The 15351-nt window shown below is 39.2% G+C and overlaps 1 protein-coding gene and 1 long non-coding RNA gene across 8 annotated transcripts in view; one reads left to right on the top strand and one right to left on the bottom strand.

Annotated features, from left to right (window-relative positions):
• The window catches only part of LOC128310967 (uncharacterized), a 58845-nt gene that overhangs the window by 20778 nt on the left and 22716 nt on the right, over positions 1-15351 (top strand). The gene's annotated exons all lie outside the window — the stretch shown is intronic.
• LOC106981800 (membrane cofactor protein-like) overlaps positions 7440-15351 on the bottom strand; it is a 31753-nt gene continuing 23841 nt past the window's right edge. For 2 of the 6 annotated variants that reach the window (XM_053208916.1, XM_027074553.2), the window contains exons 8-11: positions 14875-14922; positions 8948-8998; positions 8401-8436; positions 7442-7902 (exon numbers count right to left, since the gene is read on the bottom strand). In XM_053208916.1, coding sequence (XP_053064891.1) covers positions 7841-7902; positions 8401-8436; positions 8948-8998; positions 14875-14922 — 197 coding nt within the window. In that variant the 3' untranslated portion in view covers positions 7442-7840. Of the gene's footprint in view, positions 7903-8400; positions 8437-8947; positions 8999-14828; positions 14923-15351 lie in introns of all 6 variants that reach the window. The other 4 variants (XM_015079969.3, XM_027074554.2, XR_008292986.1 and 1 more) reach the window with 3 other exon arrangements.

The raw sequence follows: 15351 nt of genomic DNA, 5'->3' as shown, positions 1-15351 counted from the left end.
CAGGAATTCTCCAATAATGAACATTGATTACAAATGGAAGGGGTGTTTTCCTGGGAGCCTCTTCAGGTGGTGCTGGGTGACCAGTTGACCATTTTCCCAAACACCATAACTGTCATCTAAACAATGGTGGTTTCCAGATTCTCACTGAAGCCACCAGCCCTAAGCACCAGGATGGCAGAACTCTTGCTTGATTTCCATAGATCGGCACAAGGCTTGCCATGGCCACAGAAAATGGTTCAAGTTTTTAAAAGCTGCGTAAGGGAGATAAATGATGTTAACGTAAGTAGCTTATGCGAACATCAGTTTTACTACCCAGCTGCAAATGTTCTTGGGGTAGCAAGTCAGGAATCAGAGTGGGGAACTTTCTCCACGCGATCTATACGTGTGGTGATTTACCTTCAGGTACGGAACTGAGAGGGAAGGAAGATGTTATTGACCACAGACCCCAGTATTGGATTTCTCCCATATTTAAGCAACGAGGGGCAGAGTTAAGCCCTTTTAGAATGGTAATTTCACAGAAGGAAAGCAGAAAAGACCTAGTTAATACTGGATACAACATGAAATTAAAAACGGCTTCTGGGAATCACCGCAGTGGTCGGAGCCTGTGAACAATGACAAAGTTGGAAGGACTTTGGGACTGTCAATGCCCGGGAAGGCCACAGGAGGGCAGCAGTGCCCCATCATGGAAAGGCTGACGGCTTCAGTTTAGTGCAACCTTTTTTTTTATTTTTAATTTTTATGTTTATTTACTTTTAAGAATGAGAAAGAGCGTGAGCAGGAGATGGGCAGAGAGAAGGAGACACAATCCAAAGCAGGCTCCAAGCTCCAAGCTGTTAGCACAGAGCCTGACATGGGGCTCAAACTCACGGAACATGAGATCATGACCTGAGCCAAAGTGGGACGCCTAACAGACTGAGCCACCCAGGCGCCCCATAGTGTAACCTTTTCTGAAATGAATCTGGAAATGATGAAAGCAACCATGCGTAAGGGGGGAGGAAATGCATGGACACTCAATTTTTACATCTTTCTGGAAGTCAGTAGACTATGTTAAAATCCTGCTCTTAAGTAAAAATATGCAAATTTGTAAAAGATCTAAGAAAGTGCATTCTTGGTTAAAATTAAGTTTAACTGTCAGACATTAAGATTTCAAATACCAGAGCGGTTGTTTCTTTAAAGCTAGAGTATTCTGTAACAATGCAAATTCCGATTTGTGCCCATCCTCTCTCTCTTCAGCATTGTTTGAGAAGACTTTTGGTAGTCACCTTTTCACCTTAAAAGCTCCCCTGGTTACCAAAAAAAAAAAAAAACAAAACCAAAAACCAAAAAACAACAAAAAAAACTTCCTTGTATATTTTATACCAATTTAAAAAATATGCTACACTCTCAATCTAAAGCCATATACAATTTAGTAAGTTATTTTCTATATTTATAAACAACCTAACATTCATCCAGAGCTGTTATCAGAAAGATTGCCTCTGTTTTTTTCAAACCACAAAAAGTCTTGTTTTGTTAACCAGGCAATAACATTTTAAGTTTCAAACTGTATTGTGATGTAATATGCTCAATTAAAACAAACAGCATTTGGTAAATATAAGCCTTTACGTCCTGTTTTTATTAGTTTATGTGTAGGAATGGGCTATGGAGCTTGAGAATCACTAATGCAGAGGTTCTAAACCATAGCTGCATTATTAGAATCGCTTGAGAAACTTAGAAAAAATAGCAATGCCAACACATCATCCCAGATCAATGACATGAGAAACTTTCATGGGGGGTGGGACCCAGGCATCAGCAAAACTCCCCAGGCAATTCCAACGTGCAGCCATGATACTAAAAATACTGAGGTCTGATCTCAGACATGTAGCAATCTGATTTAATTCGAATCTGCAAAAAAGACCAAGAAAACTTTTTGTGTAAACAAAAGCAAACCCTGTTATTACACAAATCAAACTTTCTACTTTCATCATTGGGGCTTGGGTTTGTAAGCACTTAATCATACCCACGCACTGACGTGATGCGGAAGGTATATCTGCCACCAGATACAGGCATATAGACACCCGGTTAACTCAAGGTTCGGTAACATCACAAAGGCTCTAAGAGCTGCGCAAGTCGGGAGAAGCTTCACGGAATGGGCAGTAGGAGCTGAGCCTTGGGGAAGATGTCCAGGACCCGGCCAGGACTAGAAGTGCTACAGGCGACAGCGAACCAGGAACACAGCCCAGCACGTGGGGCAGACGGTCCGCTCGACGGACAATAGGTTCTTTGAAGAAATGGAGAAGTCTTCGGAAGACAAGTTGGCATTTAATTGTAGAAAGCTTCAGGGTGCCTGCGAGAAACCTTGCACTTGACGCTGTGCGCCTGGGACTGAACACCTCTGAGCAGGAGAGGCCCAGGACGGGCTGGGCGAGGAGCCTGGACACATTCAAGGCTCTGCAATGTGAGGGGCTGCAGTGGAACGCATAGAGAAGTCGGGCCAAGTACAAGCATGCTCTGCTCTGAGCTAAAACACACTGGAAATGAACGCATCGTCACAAATGAAAATTCTCCCAATCTTGGATTTTATTTTTCACAACACTTGAAGATCCCATTTTCAAAATATGAACAATAAAGACCCCCCCCCCCGCCACGGGACTTCTCATTTCACTGCAAATACATTCTTCCGGTTTTAGCAACCTTTCACATATGCTGCTTTCCACATCATTAGAGAAACTTTTCATTTTATCCCATATATATAAATGTATATAATGGCATATATAATTGCCATTATTTGAAAAACAAAATTTATATTTACATGTCGAGAGCAATTTTGTATAAATATACAAAATAAAACAAATTTGAAGCAGAAACTAGTATAAAAGTCTGTTTTGGAAAAACAACGTAACAATAACATAACAATTTTTTTGGAAAACAGCATAACAATCTTTGGTTGCAAAAGAGTCAACTGGGCTTGTTAAAAATCAACAGTACAGCCATCTCTCGTTTCTGAGCAAGTGCTACATCCCTGAAAAGTATGTGAAAATTGGGTATAGTAAAACTTCACCTTCGTACTTAATTCAAAATTCCTGTTTCTTTCTGCTCGAGTGTATCTTCCCGAAGTACCTCACCGATCCCTCAGGGAGGGGACACTTACAGTGCATCATAAACATGCTTTGTCCATAAAACAATACCTGTAAAGCACGATTCCCAATCACGTCCTTCTCAAGGCAGCGTTTCTTTGGCCTAACTTATGCTACTAACTATGAAAGTGCAAAACAAAATTTGCGAAACCGTAATCTGAATGTGAGCGGCCGTCCCTCCTCTCTGCCCAGTGGTTTGTTTGAAAGAGACCCTGCCTGATGTGAGGACTCAGCGAGGTCACGGTCTGTTCCACCCCAGCATCCGGTGCTAGCACAGCTGTTTGCTTTTTTTGGTTCCTTTGTTCCACCGACAGCAGATACTGTTTCCTTTCCTGAAATGCATGGCTTAATTTTTACTGTGCGTTTAGCAGATATGGTAAGATGCACATAAAAACTAAGATTCTGGGGGCACCTGGGTGTCCGTTAAGCTCAGGTCACGATCTTGCGGTTTGTGGGTTCAAGCCCTGTGTCAGCCTCTCTGCTTTCAGCAAGGAGCCTATTTTGGATTCTCTGTCCCCCTCTCTCTGCCCCTTCCCAGTTCATTCTCTCTCTCTCTCTCAAAAGTAAGTAACAGTAAAAAAACAAAAACAACTAAGATTCTGATACAACCTGAGGTTATTGGATGGAGATGTTCCTGCCAAACTCACTACTCTTATATGACATTGTTTAAAGTAAGACATGTCCTTATTCAAGTACGGGGAGAAAATCACCCATTGCTGGAATTTAGAGTGGAATCTAACTTTCTTAAAGAGCGAAATCTTCTTCGAGAAGACTACAGGCCACAGGTTCACTCTGTGCCCCCGCCCAGCACTGCTACGAGTGTGAGAGCTCTCTAACATACAGAAGTTTCTGACTCTGAATTCCTAACTGATTTCTCACTGTTATTGTTGTTTGAAAAAGTGAAGAACAAAGGCCATAAACTTTATAGCTTCCTTCGGTCACCAAGATATTATAAATAGCTAAAAAGTATATAGAATTCTACCCTATTTACTTTGAGTATTTCTCAATAATATTCTTAGTTCAGGAAGTCAAACTTGTTCACATTCCCAGTTTTCAGTGTTCTTGTTTCTAATGTTTAAGGGCTGAGGTAGAATATATATATTTGTAAATGCATTTAACACCCAACCATATATAAAACACATTTTAGAGTTGTTGAAAGAATGAATCTTAAGACTTGGCATTACTCTGTGAACAAAAGAGACTTTAAAATAACTTTTATTTTTTTTAACATTTATTTATTTTTGAGACAGGGAGAGACAGAGCACGAACAGGGGAGGGTCAGACAGAGGGAGACACAGAATCTGAAACAGGCTCCAGGCTCTGAGCTGTCAGCACAGAGCCCGACGCGGGGCTCGAACTCATGGACCGCGAGATCGTGACCTGAGCCGATGTCGGCCGCTTAACCGACTGAGCCACCCAGGTGCCCCTAAAATAACTTTCTTTACAAATGCAATGTAATTTATTTTGGACGATAGTTCCCTAGATATGGAGATTTAGTTTAAAAATTGTTTCCCCATCTAAATACTCCCAGGGGTATTGTACAGAGTTGCCTTATAAATACAAGTGTTATTTAAGGGAAAACAGGCCAGATGTTCATACCCAAATGCATACACCATTCAAAGCAGCATCAAAGGGTGGTGATTACACTCAAACCACATTGAAATGTCAGCCTTATGGCTTAATGGTTGCATCGTGAGAGTACAAGCACTAGAGAACAGCTTCTGTAGATCTTAAGATTTTAATTGTATCGAAAGATAAAGTGATGCCCTCATTCGTAGAAACCACTTGGTACATCTGCTCTGCCTCAGTGGTTGATCTATTCCAGTAAGTGGTATATTCACCTCTAACCTCTGTTTCACTAAAAGGCAAGGTATACAGATAGCATAATTTAGTACAGGAATTAAATCCAGAGGCCTAGTAGGAAAATGGACAACTGAAAACATACATTTGTAGTAGCAAGAGACCCTGATCTAGGAAATAAATGATTCTTTTCAAAATAATTTCACATGTCGGGGTGCCTGGGTGGCTCAGTAGGTTAAGCGTCAGACCTCGGTTCAGGTTATGATCTCAAGATTCGTGAATTTGAACCCCACGTTAAGCTCTGTGCTGACAGCTCGGAGCCTGGAGCCTGCTTCAGATTCTGTGTCTCCCTCTCTGCCCCTTCTCTGCTCATGCTTTGTCTCTCCATCTCTCTCAATTTAAACATAAAAAAAAGAACTGTCTCTTTACTTGTTACTGTACTGCTGACCAGCAGGGCCTGGTTATCAAGGGACGTGTGAGTTGCAGCCACAAAAGCTGTGGTGCCAGACGTGTATATGAGGTCCTTTCTCAGAGACACTGACAATCTGGGGCAGGATAGGCGAGTTCAAGGATGGTGCCTGCCCACCAGTCTCCCCAGTTTCGGGCCGGGGGGATTGCCTTGGGCTCACCGACATGTGTTTAATTAGAAGCCCGTTCCTCAGGCCATAGCTATGCAGATAAGCTAAAAGGCGAGTCACAGAAAGACCAGGATGATTTCAGTTGGCCACCTCTGTGCTGTGTCCTGGGTAGGGCGGCCAGTTAACAACTGTTCCTCCATTTATTTCAGTCCTACGTGACCTGCCAACATAAGCCCTGAGGGCCACCAGACAGGTGCACAAGCTCCTTTTCGGGAGGTACTGGCGATGTGGAGCACGGCAGAGGGAGCGTGAAAGGTCGCTCCGGCCCTCCAAGGTCTGTGGAGAGGACTGCGGCCAGACTTGGGTCTGTCACCTCAGGCCTCAGCTACACAGATAAGCTAATAGGCCTCTTTCCCAGAAAGACTGGGGGTGCATTTCAGACTGCTGTGTCTGTTCTGTACCCTGGAGGGTTGGCCAAAGAAAACCACATGAGCACTTTAAGAACTGTTTCTCGGTTGGCTGTAGGCTTGTGGACCTAGGCCCCACTGGCTTTCAGAGCCAGATGTTTTGTGGACCCATCTCTGGGGTGCAGGTCTTAAAAGCTGGGGTGCCAGACGTGGGGTTCAAACATTTGGCTTCCCAGGAAGAAGCTCAGAGTTGTGAGCTTCCATCTAACTGTGGGTTGCCACACTGGGGGAGGAGTTTATGTGAGACACTATCTCCTACTCATTTTTGATGTGGGTTTGTGTTTGTCTTCTTTTTCTTTTTCAAGTAGGCTCCACACCCAATGTGGGGCTTGAACTCATGACCCTGAGACCAAGAGTCACATGCTCCGCTGACTGAGCCAGCCAGGCACCCCTTGATGTGGTTTTGTATCCACCCAACGTAGATTTAGTTTTCAGATCTCCTTCAGAGAGAAACTGTTCTGAACGTGGCTATAGACGTCGTGTGTCGGACAGGAGGTGAGTTCAGGGGATCCTCTCACGTTGCCATCTTGAACCAGAGGCTCAGCTTACAAGACCCATTACTTGGTAGCTAAAGAGATTTCGATTAATACTTTGAAGGAACCAGCATTTTGATGCAGAGAATTTAAACAAAAAAGGAAAGTGAGGAGCAAAAAGCTATCTTGTCTTGCTTTCGCCACAAAACTTTTTGAGACTTGTAAGAATATTCTACTGACAATATTTCCGACTCACGCTATGTGTATGTGCAATTTAAAAAATGTATGCTACTGATTGACAAATCAAATATGCATATCAAGTGTCCTACAAATATAAGATTGAAGATTCAAGTGGAGGCATTGTGATTTAAAAAAGATAACCAATAACATAAAAGAGTTTGAGCTCGTTATGTGTAGAGAATGTATTTTTATTACATGCCCTAAACCAGATGACTAGTATAAAGGCAAAATATATCATAAAACCATGAATACCAAAAGTCTTAAAATTATTAGGTTTGCTGTGAAAGTCATTTCCAAAACTACAAGGAAAGAAAATTATTGAAAATCAATAAAAATCAAATTTCAAAGTACCTAATCTTAGTCTATGCTCCAGGATTTATTCTAAGTCTTTCACTAAATTGAAAAGTATTTCATTAAAATTTAAGTTTGATGTTTAAAAACCCTATTCTCCCTAGAAGATACGTACTTGTACACTTTTTTTTCTATTATAAGTCCCTCCCTCACATTTTTCATTTTTATAGATGAAAACAAAAATAAGGGTAATGAGGTGCCTTGTAAATCTTACCCCTCAGTAATGTTAAGTTTATCCCCAACAGTTTTACTGCAACCTAGTAAACTGAGAGAACAAAAGAGGGAAATCAAACACTGCTGCTTTTCACTCCCCGGTTTAACAAGTGTAAGTAACAGCTCTAAATGAAAAGAAATCAAACTGGGTATTTGACATGTGCACAGCTTCTTACAATTCCCTAACTTCTCCGGACAAATGGAAACTTTCATCATAAAAACTTCACTGAATACAACTGTCCGAGTCTCCACAGTGAACTGTTCTAAGTTTCATCTTGGCCCCTGGTCCAATTTAGGTAATAGGGGAAAGCTGGGTGGGGAAGGCCCCGTAACGCTCCGTGATTTGCTATAGAACTTAAACCTCAAGTCCCACCCCACAGAAATTTTTCGTGAAGTCCTAACAGACGAAGCAAGTCTGCGCAGGTCGCTCTGGCCGCCAGGACAGGAAAAGCAGCCTAAAATATTGTTAGTAAACAGATGCGACTGGCAGGGCACACTGATGCGGGCTCAGCTTAGGGAAACATGGCATAGGCACAGGTGCAAATGCTGCACGCACGTAGGTGAGGAGTGAGAAGGACCGGAAGTTAGAAGAAATGTCCTTTAATTTACCCTTTCTTTCTTTGAAGACATCTGTACAGGCAGGTGCAAAGTACTGCAAGGCCGACAACTACAAGAAACCAAGAAACAAACGACATGTAACCGAGAGATAATTCCCAAGATTCAAAACGTAGCAGCAGAAATAAGTAAGTGTTGGTTACATTTCAGTGGTCAGAAAATGCTACTTCATTTAAGCACATATATATTCATATTCCGTCTAGACTCTTCACTATCAGAAGTTCGTGAACAGTCCACAGTAAGTCAGGGAAGAATCCTTGCTTAGTTTAGAAAAGTACCCAAAGCATATTTGGGACGCAGAGTCATGACTAATCACCTTGAAAACACATGGAGTATTTAGGTTTGTTACTAAGTGGACAAGTGGAATATAAAAGAATATACATTCACCAGCAAAACGTGTAGTATCATATACAAGGTCAGACTGTTCTAGACTGCTGTACTTCATTTCAAGCTATAAAAACCACAGAAACTGAAAAGTCACTTAAAAAAATAATGCACTTCCTCGCAATACTATTTTGATTTAAGTGGCATTGAAGTTTGGGCTACTTACAGATAGTAAGAATAATCACAGCAATGATACCTGCATCTGGGAAAACATGAAAACAGTTTGAAGATAATTGAGCGCACAAGGGTCCCAAAGAGTAGTCGCATTTAATCTTGCTCAGATCATACACTACATCTATACACGACAGCAAAGAAAGAGTTCCTCAGTGTAGTTTTAGCACGACTGCTAGTGTGTCCAGATCATTCTGATCACAGAGCCGTTGGACTCTGATCCCACATCCAGGGGCCATCTTGTGAAACTCTTAATTGGAATCGCTTTTCATTGTTTTGTGTTGTGGCTACTACACCAGGTTATTTAGTAAAGCTTATTGGGCACTTAGAATTCCCTAGATGGGAGGAAATTACCTACATGTGTCTACACATAAGTACCACTTATGTTTATCATGTTATCTGGACTACTAAAATCACTATCAATGTCAAATTTTGTGAAACTTGGTTCCTTCCTTAACTACAAATAATTGGAACATGATAGCTACTTCTATATAGTACTCCAAGGTTTCATAAGGAAGAGTAATTAATAGCCAAAATAATACCTAATTCCTCCAATTCTTCGAATAATGCTGATTCATTGGGCTCAGGATAGCCTGGGGGGCAAAATGGAAAAAAAGAAGAAAGACTAAACCTTAAAGATTCATAAATTCACTGGTTTTTATTTTTTGCTTTTGTACGAAACTGCTAATAATTTCATTTTCCTTATATATTAATGTTTCTTAATAAAAATATCATAAGTTATAAATTTATATTTGATGTCACCAACAATCTTCTTCCTGTACATTGGTATTTCCTGTGACAAGATTCTGCAGTATGGCAAGCAAATTTATCACCACCGCATCCTCAAAATTAGCCTGAATTCAACATGAGTCTACTTAAAATTAAAAGATAGAGGAGGACTTTAAAACAATTTAGAAGTTGATCAGGAATAGAAAGACTCTTCAACATAATAAAAGCCATTTATGAAAAACCCATAGCCAACATCATATTTAAGACTGCAAGTTTTCCTTCAAGATCAGGAACAGGAGAGGGTGCTTATGTTTGTCACTTCTATTCAACATAAATACTGCAAGTTCATATTAGAGCAATTAGGTAAAAAAAATAAAATAAAAAGCATCCAAATTGGGAAGAAATAAGATGATCTCTGTTCACACATGACATGATATTTTACATAGAAAACTCTAAAGATCACACACACACACACACACACACACACACCTAGTACAACCAATAAATGAATTCAGTAAAGTTGCAGGATACAAAATCAACATGCAAAAATCAATTGTGTTTTGGGGCACCTGGGTGGCTCAGTCGGTTGAGCATCCAACTTCAGCTCAGGTCATGATGTCACAGTTTGTGGGTTCGAGCCCTGCGTCGGGCTCTGTGCTGACAGCTCAGAGCCTGGAGCTGCTTCGGATTCTGTGTCTCCCCCTCTGTCTGCCCCTCCCCTGCTCATGCTCTGTCTCTCTCTGTCTCAAAAATAAATAAAAACATTAAAAAAAATAAAAGTTGATGGGGAGTGGGAGGGAGGGGTGGGCGGGTGATGGGTATAGAGGAGGGCACCTGTTGGGATGAGCACTGGGTGTTTTATGGAAACCAACTTGACAATAAATTTCATATTAAAAAAAAATAATAAATAAAATAAATTAAAAAACATCAATTGTGTTTGTACACACTAACAGTAAGCAATGTAAAAAGGAAATTAAGAAAACAATTCCATTTACAATTGAATAAAAAGGAACTACCCTATGACCTGGCAATTGCACTACTAGATATTTATCCAGAGGATATAAAATGCTGATTCAAAGGGGCACACGCACCCCGATGTTTATAGAAGCACTATTGACAATAACGAAATTATGGAAAGATGCCCATTGACTGATGAATAGATAAAGAGGATAAGGAATATATTTAAAATGGAATATTACTCAGTGATTAAAAACAATGACATCCTGCCCTTTGCAACAATGTGGATGGAACTAGAACGCATACATTCAATATGTGTGAAGCGAAATAAGTCAGTTGGAGAAAGACAAATATATTATTTCACTCATATGTGGAATTTAAGAAGCAAAGCAGATGAACATAGGGGAAGAGAAGGAAAAGTAAGAGAAAAACAGAGAGGGAGGCAAACCATAAGAGACCCTTTTTAAAAAATGTTTACTTATTTTTCTAAAAATAATTTATTGTCAAGTTAGCTAACCTACAGCGCATACAGTGTGCTCTTGGTTTGGGGAGTAGATTCTCATGATTTCTTGCTTACATACAACACCCAGTGCTCATCTTAACAAGTGCCCTCTTTAATGCCCATTACCCATTTCCCCCTTCCTCCTGCCTCCCCCTTCAACCCTCAGTTTGTTCTCTGTATGTAACAGTCTCTTATGGTTTGCCTCCCTCTCTCTTTGTAACTATTTTTTCCCCTTCCTTTCCCCCATGGTCTTCTGCGAAGTTTCTCAAGTTCCACGTATGAGTGAAAACATATGGTATCTGTCTTTCTCTGACTGACTTATTTCACTTAGCATAATACCCTCCAGTTCCATCCATGTAGTTGCAAATGGCCAGATTTCGTTCTTTCTCATTGCCAAGTAGTAATCCACTGTATCTATAAACCACATCTTCTTTATCCATTTGTCAGTTGATGGACACTCAACAATTTGGCTATTGTTGATAGTGCTACTATAAGGAGACTCTTAAATATAGAGAACAAACTGAGGATTGCTGGAGGGGTGGTTGGTGGGAGGATGGGCTAAATGGGTGATGGGCACTAAGGAAGGCACTTGATGTGATGAGCACTAGGTGTTATACGTAAGTGATGAATCATGAAATTCTATTCCTGAAACCATAATTACACTATCGTTAACTAACTTGGATTTAAATAAAATTCTAAAAAAATAATAAAAGACTTTGGAATAAACTTCACAAAGGAGGTAAAAGATTTGTACACTGAAAACTATAAAACACCGCAGTAAGAAATTTAAAAAGACATAAGTAAATGGAAAGAAATCCTGTGTTCATGGATTGGAGGACCTAATAAAGTTAAGATGCCAATGTGATATGAAGCAACCTACAGATGAAGTGCAACCCACCGAAAGCCTAATGATGCTCTTTGCAGAAATAGAAAAATCCATTTGAAAATTCATATGGAATCTCAAGGGACGAGGAATAGTTAAAGCAATCATGAAAAGAGAGAGCAAAGTTGGAAGGACTTGTACTTCCTGATTTCAAAACTTACTACAAGTACAATAATCAGAACAGAATGGCACTGGCATAAAGCAGGGCACCTGGGTGGCTCAGTCAGATAAGCGTCTGACCCTTGATTTTAGCTCATGTCATGATCTCATGGTTTGTGAGTTCAAGCTCCATGTCAGACTCTGAGCTGATGTCATGAAGCCTGCTTGGGATTTTCTCTCTCCCTTTGTCTCTGCCCTTCCCCTGCTCTCTCTCTTTCAAAAGTAAATAAACATTAAAAAAACAAAAGACAGACAGACAGACCAATGGAATAGAAGAGAGGCCACAAAATAAACCTTTGCATATATAGTCAAATAATTCTCTATGAGGGTGCTATCAAAATTCAATAGGGAAAGAGCCAACTTCTCACAAATGGTTTTGAAAACTGGATATCCACATACACAAAAGGATGAATTTTAACACTTGCCATACACCAAACACAAAAGTTAATTCAAAATCGATCAAAGACCCTAAATATCTAAAACCATAAAACTCTTAGAAGAAAATAAGAGTTCAGGCTTCATGATGTTGGATCTGGTAATGTTTTATTGACTGTGACACCAAAAGCATAGGCAACAAAAGGAAAAACCAAACAAATTAGACTACATTAAAACTAAAAACTTTTGTGCATCAAAGGACACTAACAATAGAGTGAAAAAACAACCCACAGAATGGGAAAAAAAAACATTTGAAAATCATATATCTAATAAGGGATTGAGATCCAAAATATAAAATGAGCTCCTAAAACTCAAAAACAAGACAGAAAAACAACCCATCAAAAATGGACAAAGGACTTGAATAGACATTTCTCCAAAGAAGATATACAAATGGCCATTAAGCACACAAGAGGATGCTCAACACATTATTAATTGTTAAGGAAATGCAAGTAAAAACCACAATATACCTCATGTATATTACCTAACATATATTATGATGGTTATTACCAAAAAGCAGAAAATAATACATGTTGATAGAAGTCAAGAAATTGAAACTTTTTCAAATTAAAACAAACAAAAAAAAGAAATTTAAATTTTTTTTTGAGAGAGAGAGAGAGCACAGGCAATAGAGGTAGAGAATCCCAAGCAGGCTCTATACCCAGTGTGGAGCCTGACACAGGGCTGATCTCATGATACTGAGATCATAACGTGAACCACAACCAAGAGTTGGACGCTTAACCGAGCGAGTCACCTAGGCACCCCACGAAATCGGAACTTTTGTTGCTGATGGGAATGTAAAATGGTATAGCCACTATGGAAGACAGTATGGTTGTTCCTCGAGAAAGTGAACACCGAACTGTCATATAACCAGCAATTCTCCTAGATATATAGCACCCCAAAATTGCAAACAGGGGCCCAAAATTAAAACTTTTCAATTGTTAAGTTCACAATTGAAAGTAGGACTCAAACACTTGAAAGCCAATGTTCAGAGATACATTATTCAGAGTCGCCAAAATGTGGAAAAAACCCAACAAGTGTCTTTTCAACAGATGAATGAACAAACAAAATGTACCAAACAATGGAATATTATTCAGCCATAGAAAGGAATGAAGTTCTGATACATGCTGCAAGGTGGATGAACCTTGAAAACATTATGCTACGTGAAATAAGGCAGAAATGATTCCACTTCTATGAAGTAGCTCGACTAGTCAAATTTATAAAGACAGAAAACAGAATGGTTACCAGGGATGGGGTGGTGGGGGGGGGGCAGGGGCGGATTGACAGTTATTGTTTAATGTGTATAAGGTTTCAATTTGAGATGATGAAAAAGTTTGGGGGATAGTGCTGGTTACAAACAATGTGGATGCACTTTACGCCACTGAAATGCACACTGAAAATGGTTAAAACAGTAATAAAATATAATACAAGTTTATCTAGAAAAACTAATATACAGAATAGTCTAAGTGTTGCTGAAAAGGAAGTGTTCTGCCAGATATTAAAACAAATTGTAGTGGGGCACCTGGATGGCTCAGCTCAGGTCACGACATCATGGTTCGCAGGTTCAAGCCCCACGTCGGGCTCCGTGCGGTCAGTGAGGAGCCTACTTGGGATTCTCTCTCTCTCCCTCTCTCTCTGCCCCTCCTCTGCTCTGCTCTCACTCTCTCCCTCTCAAAATAAATAGACTTAAATAAAAATTTTAAAAAACCCAAAACATATCATAGTATTATAGTGGGGGAAAAAAATGACTCAGTGTTGTTACAAGAATGGCCAGAGTTCAAGGAAACATAAAGATGACTGGAAAACAGTTGGAGAGAGGACAACTTCTTCAACAGATGTTGCTATTTCACCATTACAAGGGGGTGGGTAGAGTGGAGAGGAGACCTATCTCACTCCATTTGTCAGAATGAATTTCAGATGCACCAATGATTTAAATGCAAAGAATACAATCAGAACACAGGGTTGAAATGTTTATAAAGTTTTAGCATGGGAAAAGCCTAAAGCTTTTATAAGACAGACAAAACACACACAGCCATTAGGGAGAAGATCAATACGTCCATCAGTCCATCTACTTATTGATGTAAAATTTCTATACATGTAAAAGACCACTAACAGAATAGTTAAATAAATAAATACTGTATACATTTCAACGTCATCATCAGAAAGAATGGCAATAAATCTAAATACAACCCCAATATAAGACATTCAATGGGAAAAGGGCAAGTTTCAAAAAATTACATACAAGATGATGTCAATTTTGTTTAAGATAAAAGAAAAAATGCCCAACTATATGTATACTACACATCTAAGGATGTTGACGTACAGAAATAAAGAGAAACCCTAAACTATTAACAATTATTAACTCAACTAAAAGACTAGAGAAAAAGAAGGGTAATTCTTTACTCTGTATACTTTCACAAGGTTTGAAAATTTATAAAAATATATCATCCATTTACCACTCATGTAACAAAATGTTACAAAAAGGCATCTATAACCAGTAGTACACCATAAAAATCTTAAAAGAAAACTGACCAGTGAAAATAAGGCCCCAAAGCCCCTGAAAAAATGTTCACTTCGTATTAAAAGTGTTTTAACTTACAATGAACTCTCACAAATCAACAAGAAAAATATTTTAGAAATCTAATTTTTAAAAAATGAGCGAAGGGCCTGGATAAATCAAAGTGGGGCAAAAAAGTTCAAATTCTTTGATGATAATTAAAGAAATGCAAATTAGAACAAGACACAACGTGGCACTCATCACCTTATCAAGTTGTTAACTATATAAGCAGGAGGAAGTATTACTGAACCTGGATACTTTGAAACTGGAGGTTTGGTTGGATGAGTAGGCTTGAAACCTGGAAAAGTAAATTGGATACAATTCACTAGCCTTATCAACACAAAATTATGGATTTAATTTTGAATTATTTTCAAAAAAGACTCATTATTTCTCAAAATGAAAAATACAAATACTTTCCAAAGTTTGCAATTCTACTGCTGGGAATGTAGTCTAATGTATATTTGCACAAGTTCATAAGCGTGTATGACTAAGAATGTTCCCTACAACTTTGTATTTTATATGGAAATCCTAGAAGTTGACTAATAATAAATCATAAAAATAATGTGTTCAGGGTAAACACACATATTTGTAAAAAAAAAATACCATCCAAGTCGTATCATACTACATAAGAAGGTGTACCTTTTTCTCTTCTGCCTTGTATTTCTTGGACTTAAAAAACATTTGCACATTTAGATCTGCTTTAACACCATTATCTGTTGCTGGTCCT

This window comes from Acinonyx jubatus, chromosome E4, assembly GCF_027475565.1.
Source record: "Acinonyx jubatus isolate Ajub_Pintada_27869175 chromosome E4, VMU_Ajub_asm_v1.0, whole genome shotgun sequence".
Taxonomy (NCBI): Eukaryota; Metazoa; Chordata; class Mammalia; order Carnivora; family Felidae; genus Acinonyx; species Acinonyx jubatus.
The sequence above is the reverse complement of the archived record's forward strand: the minus strand, read 5'-3'. Positions and strand labels throughout refer to the sequence as shown.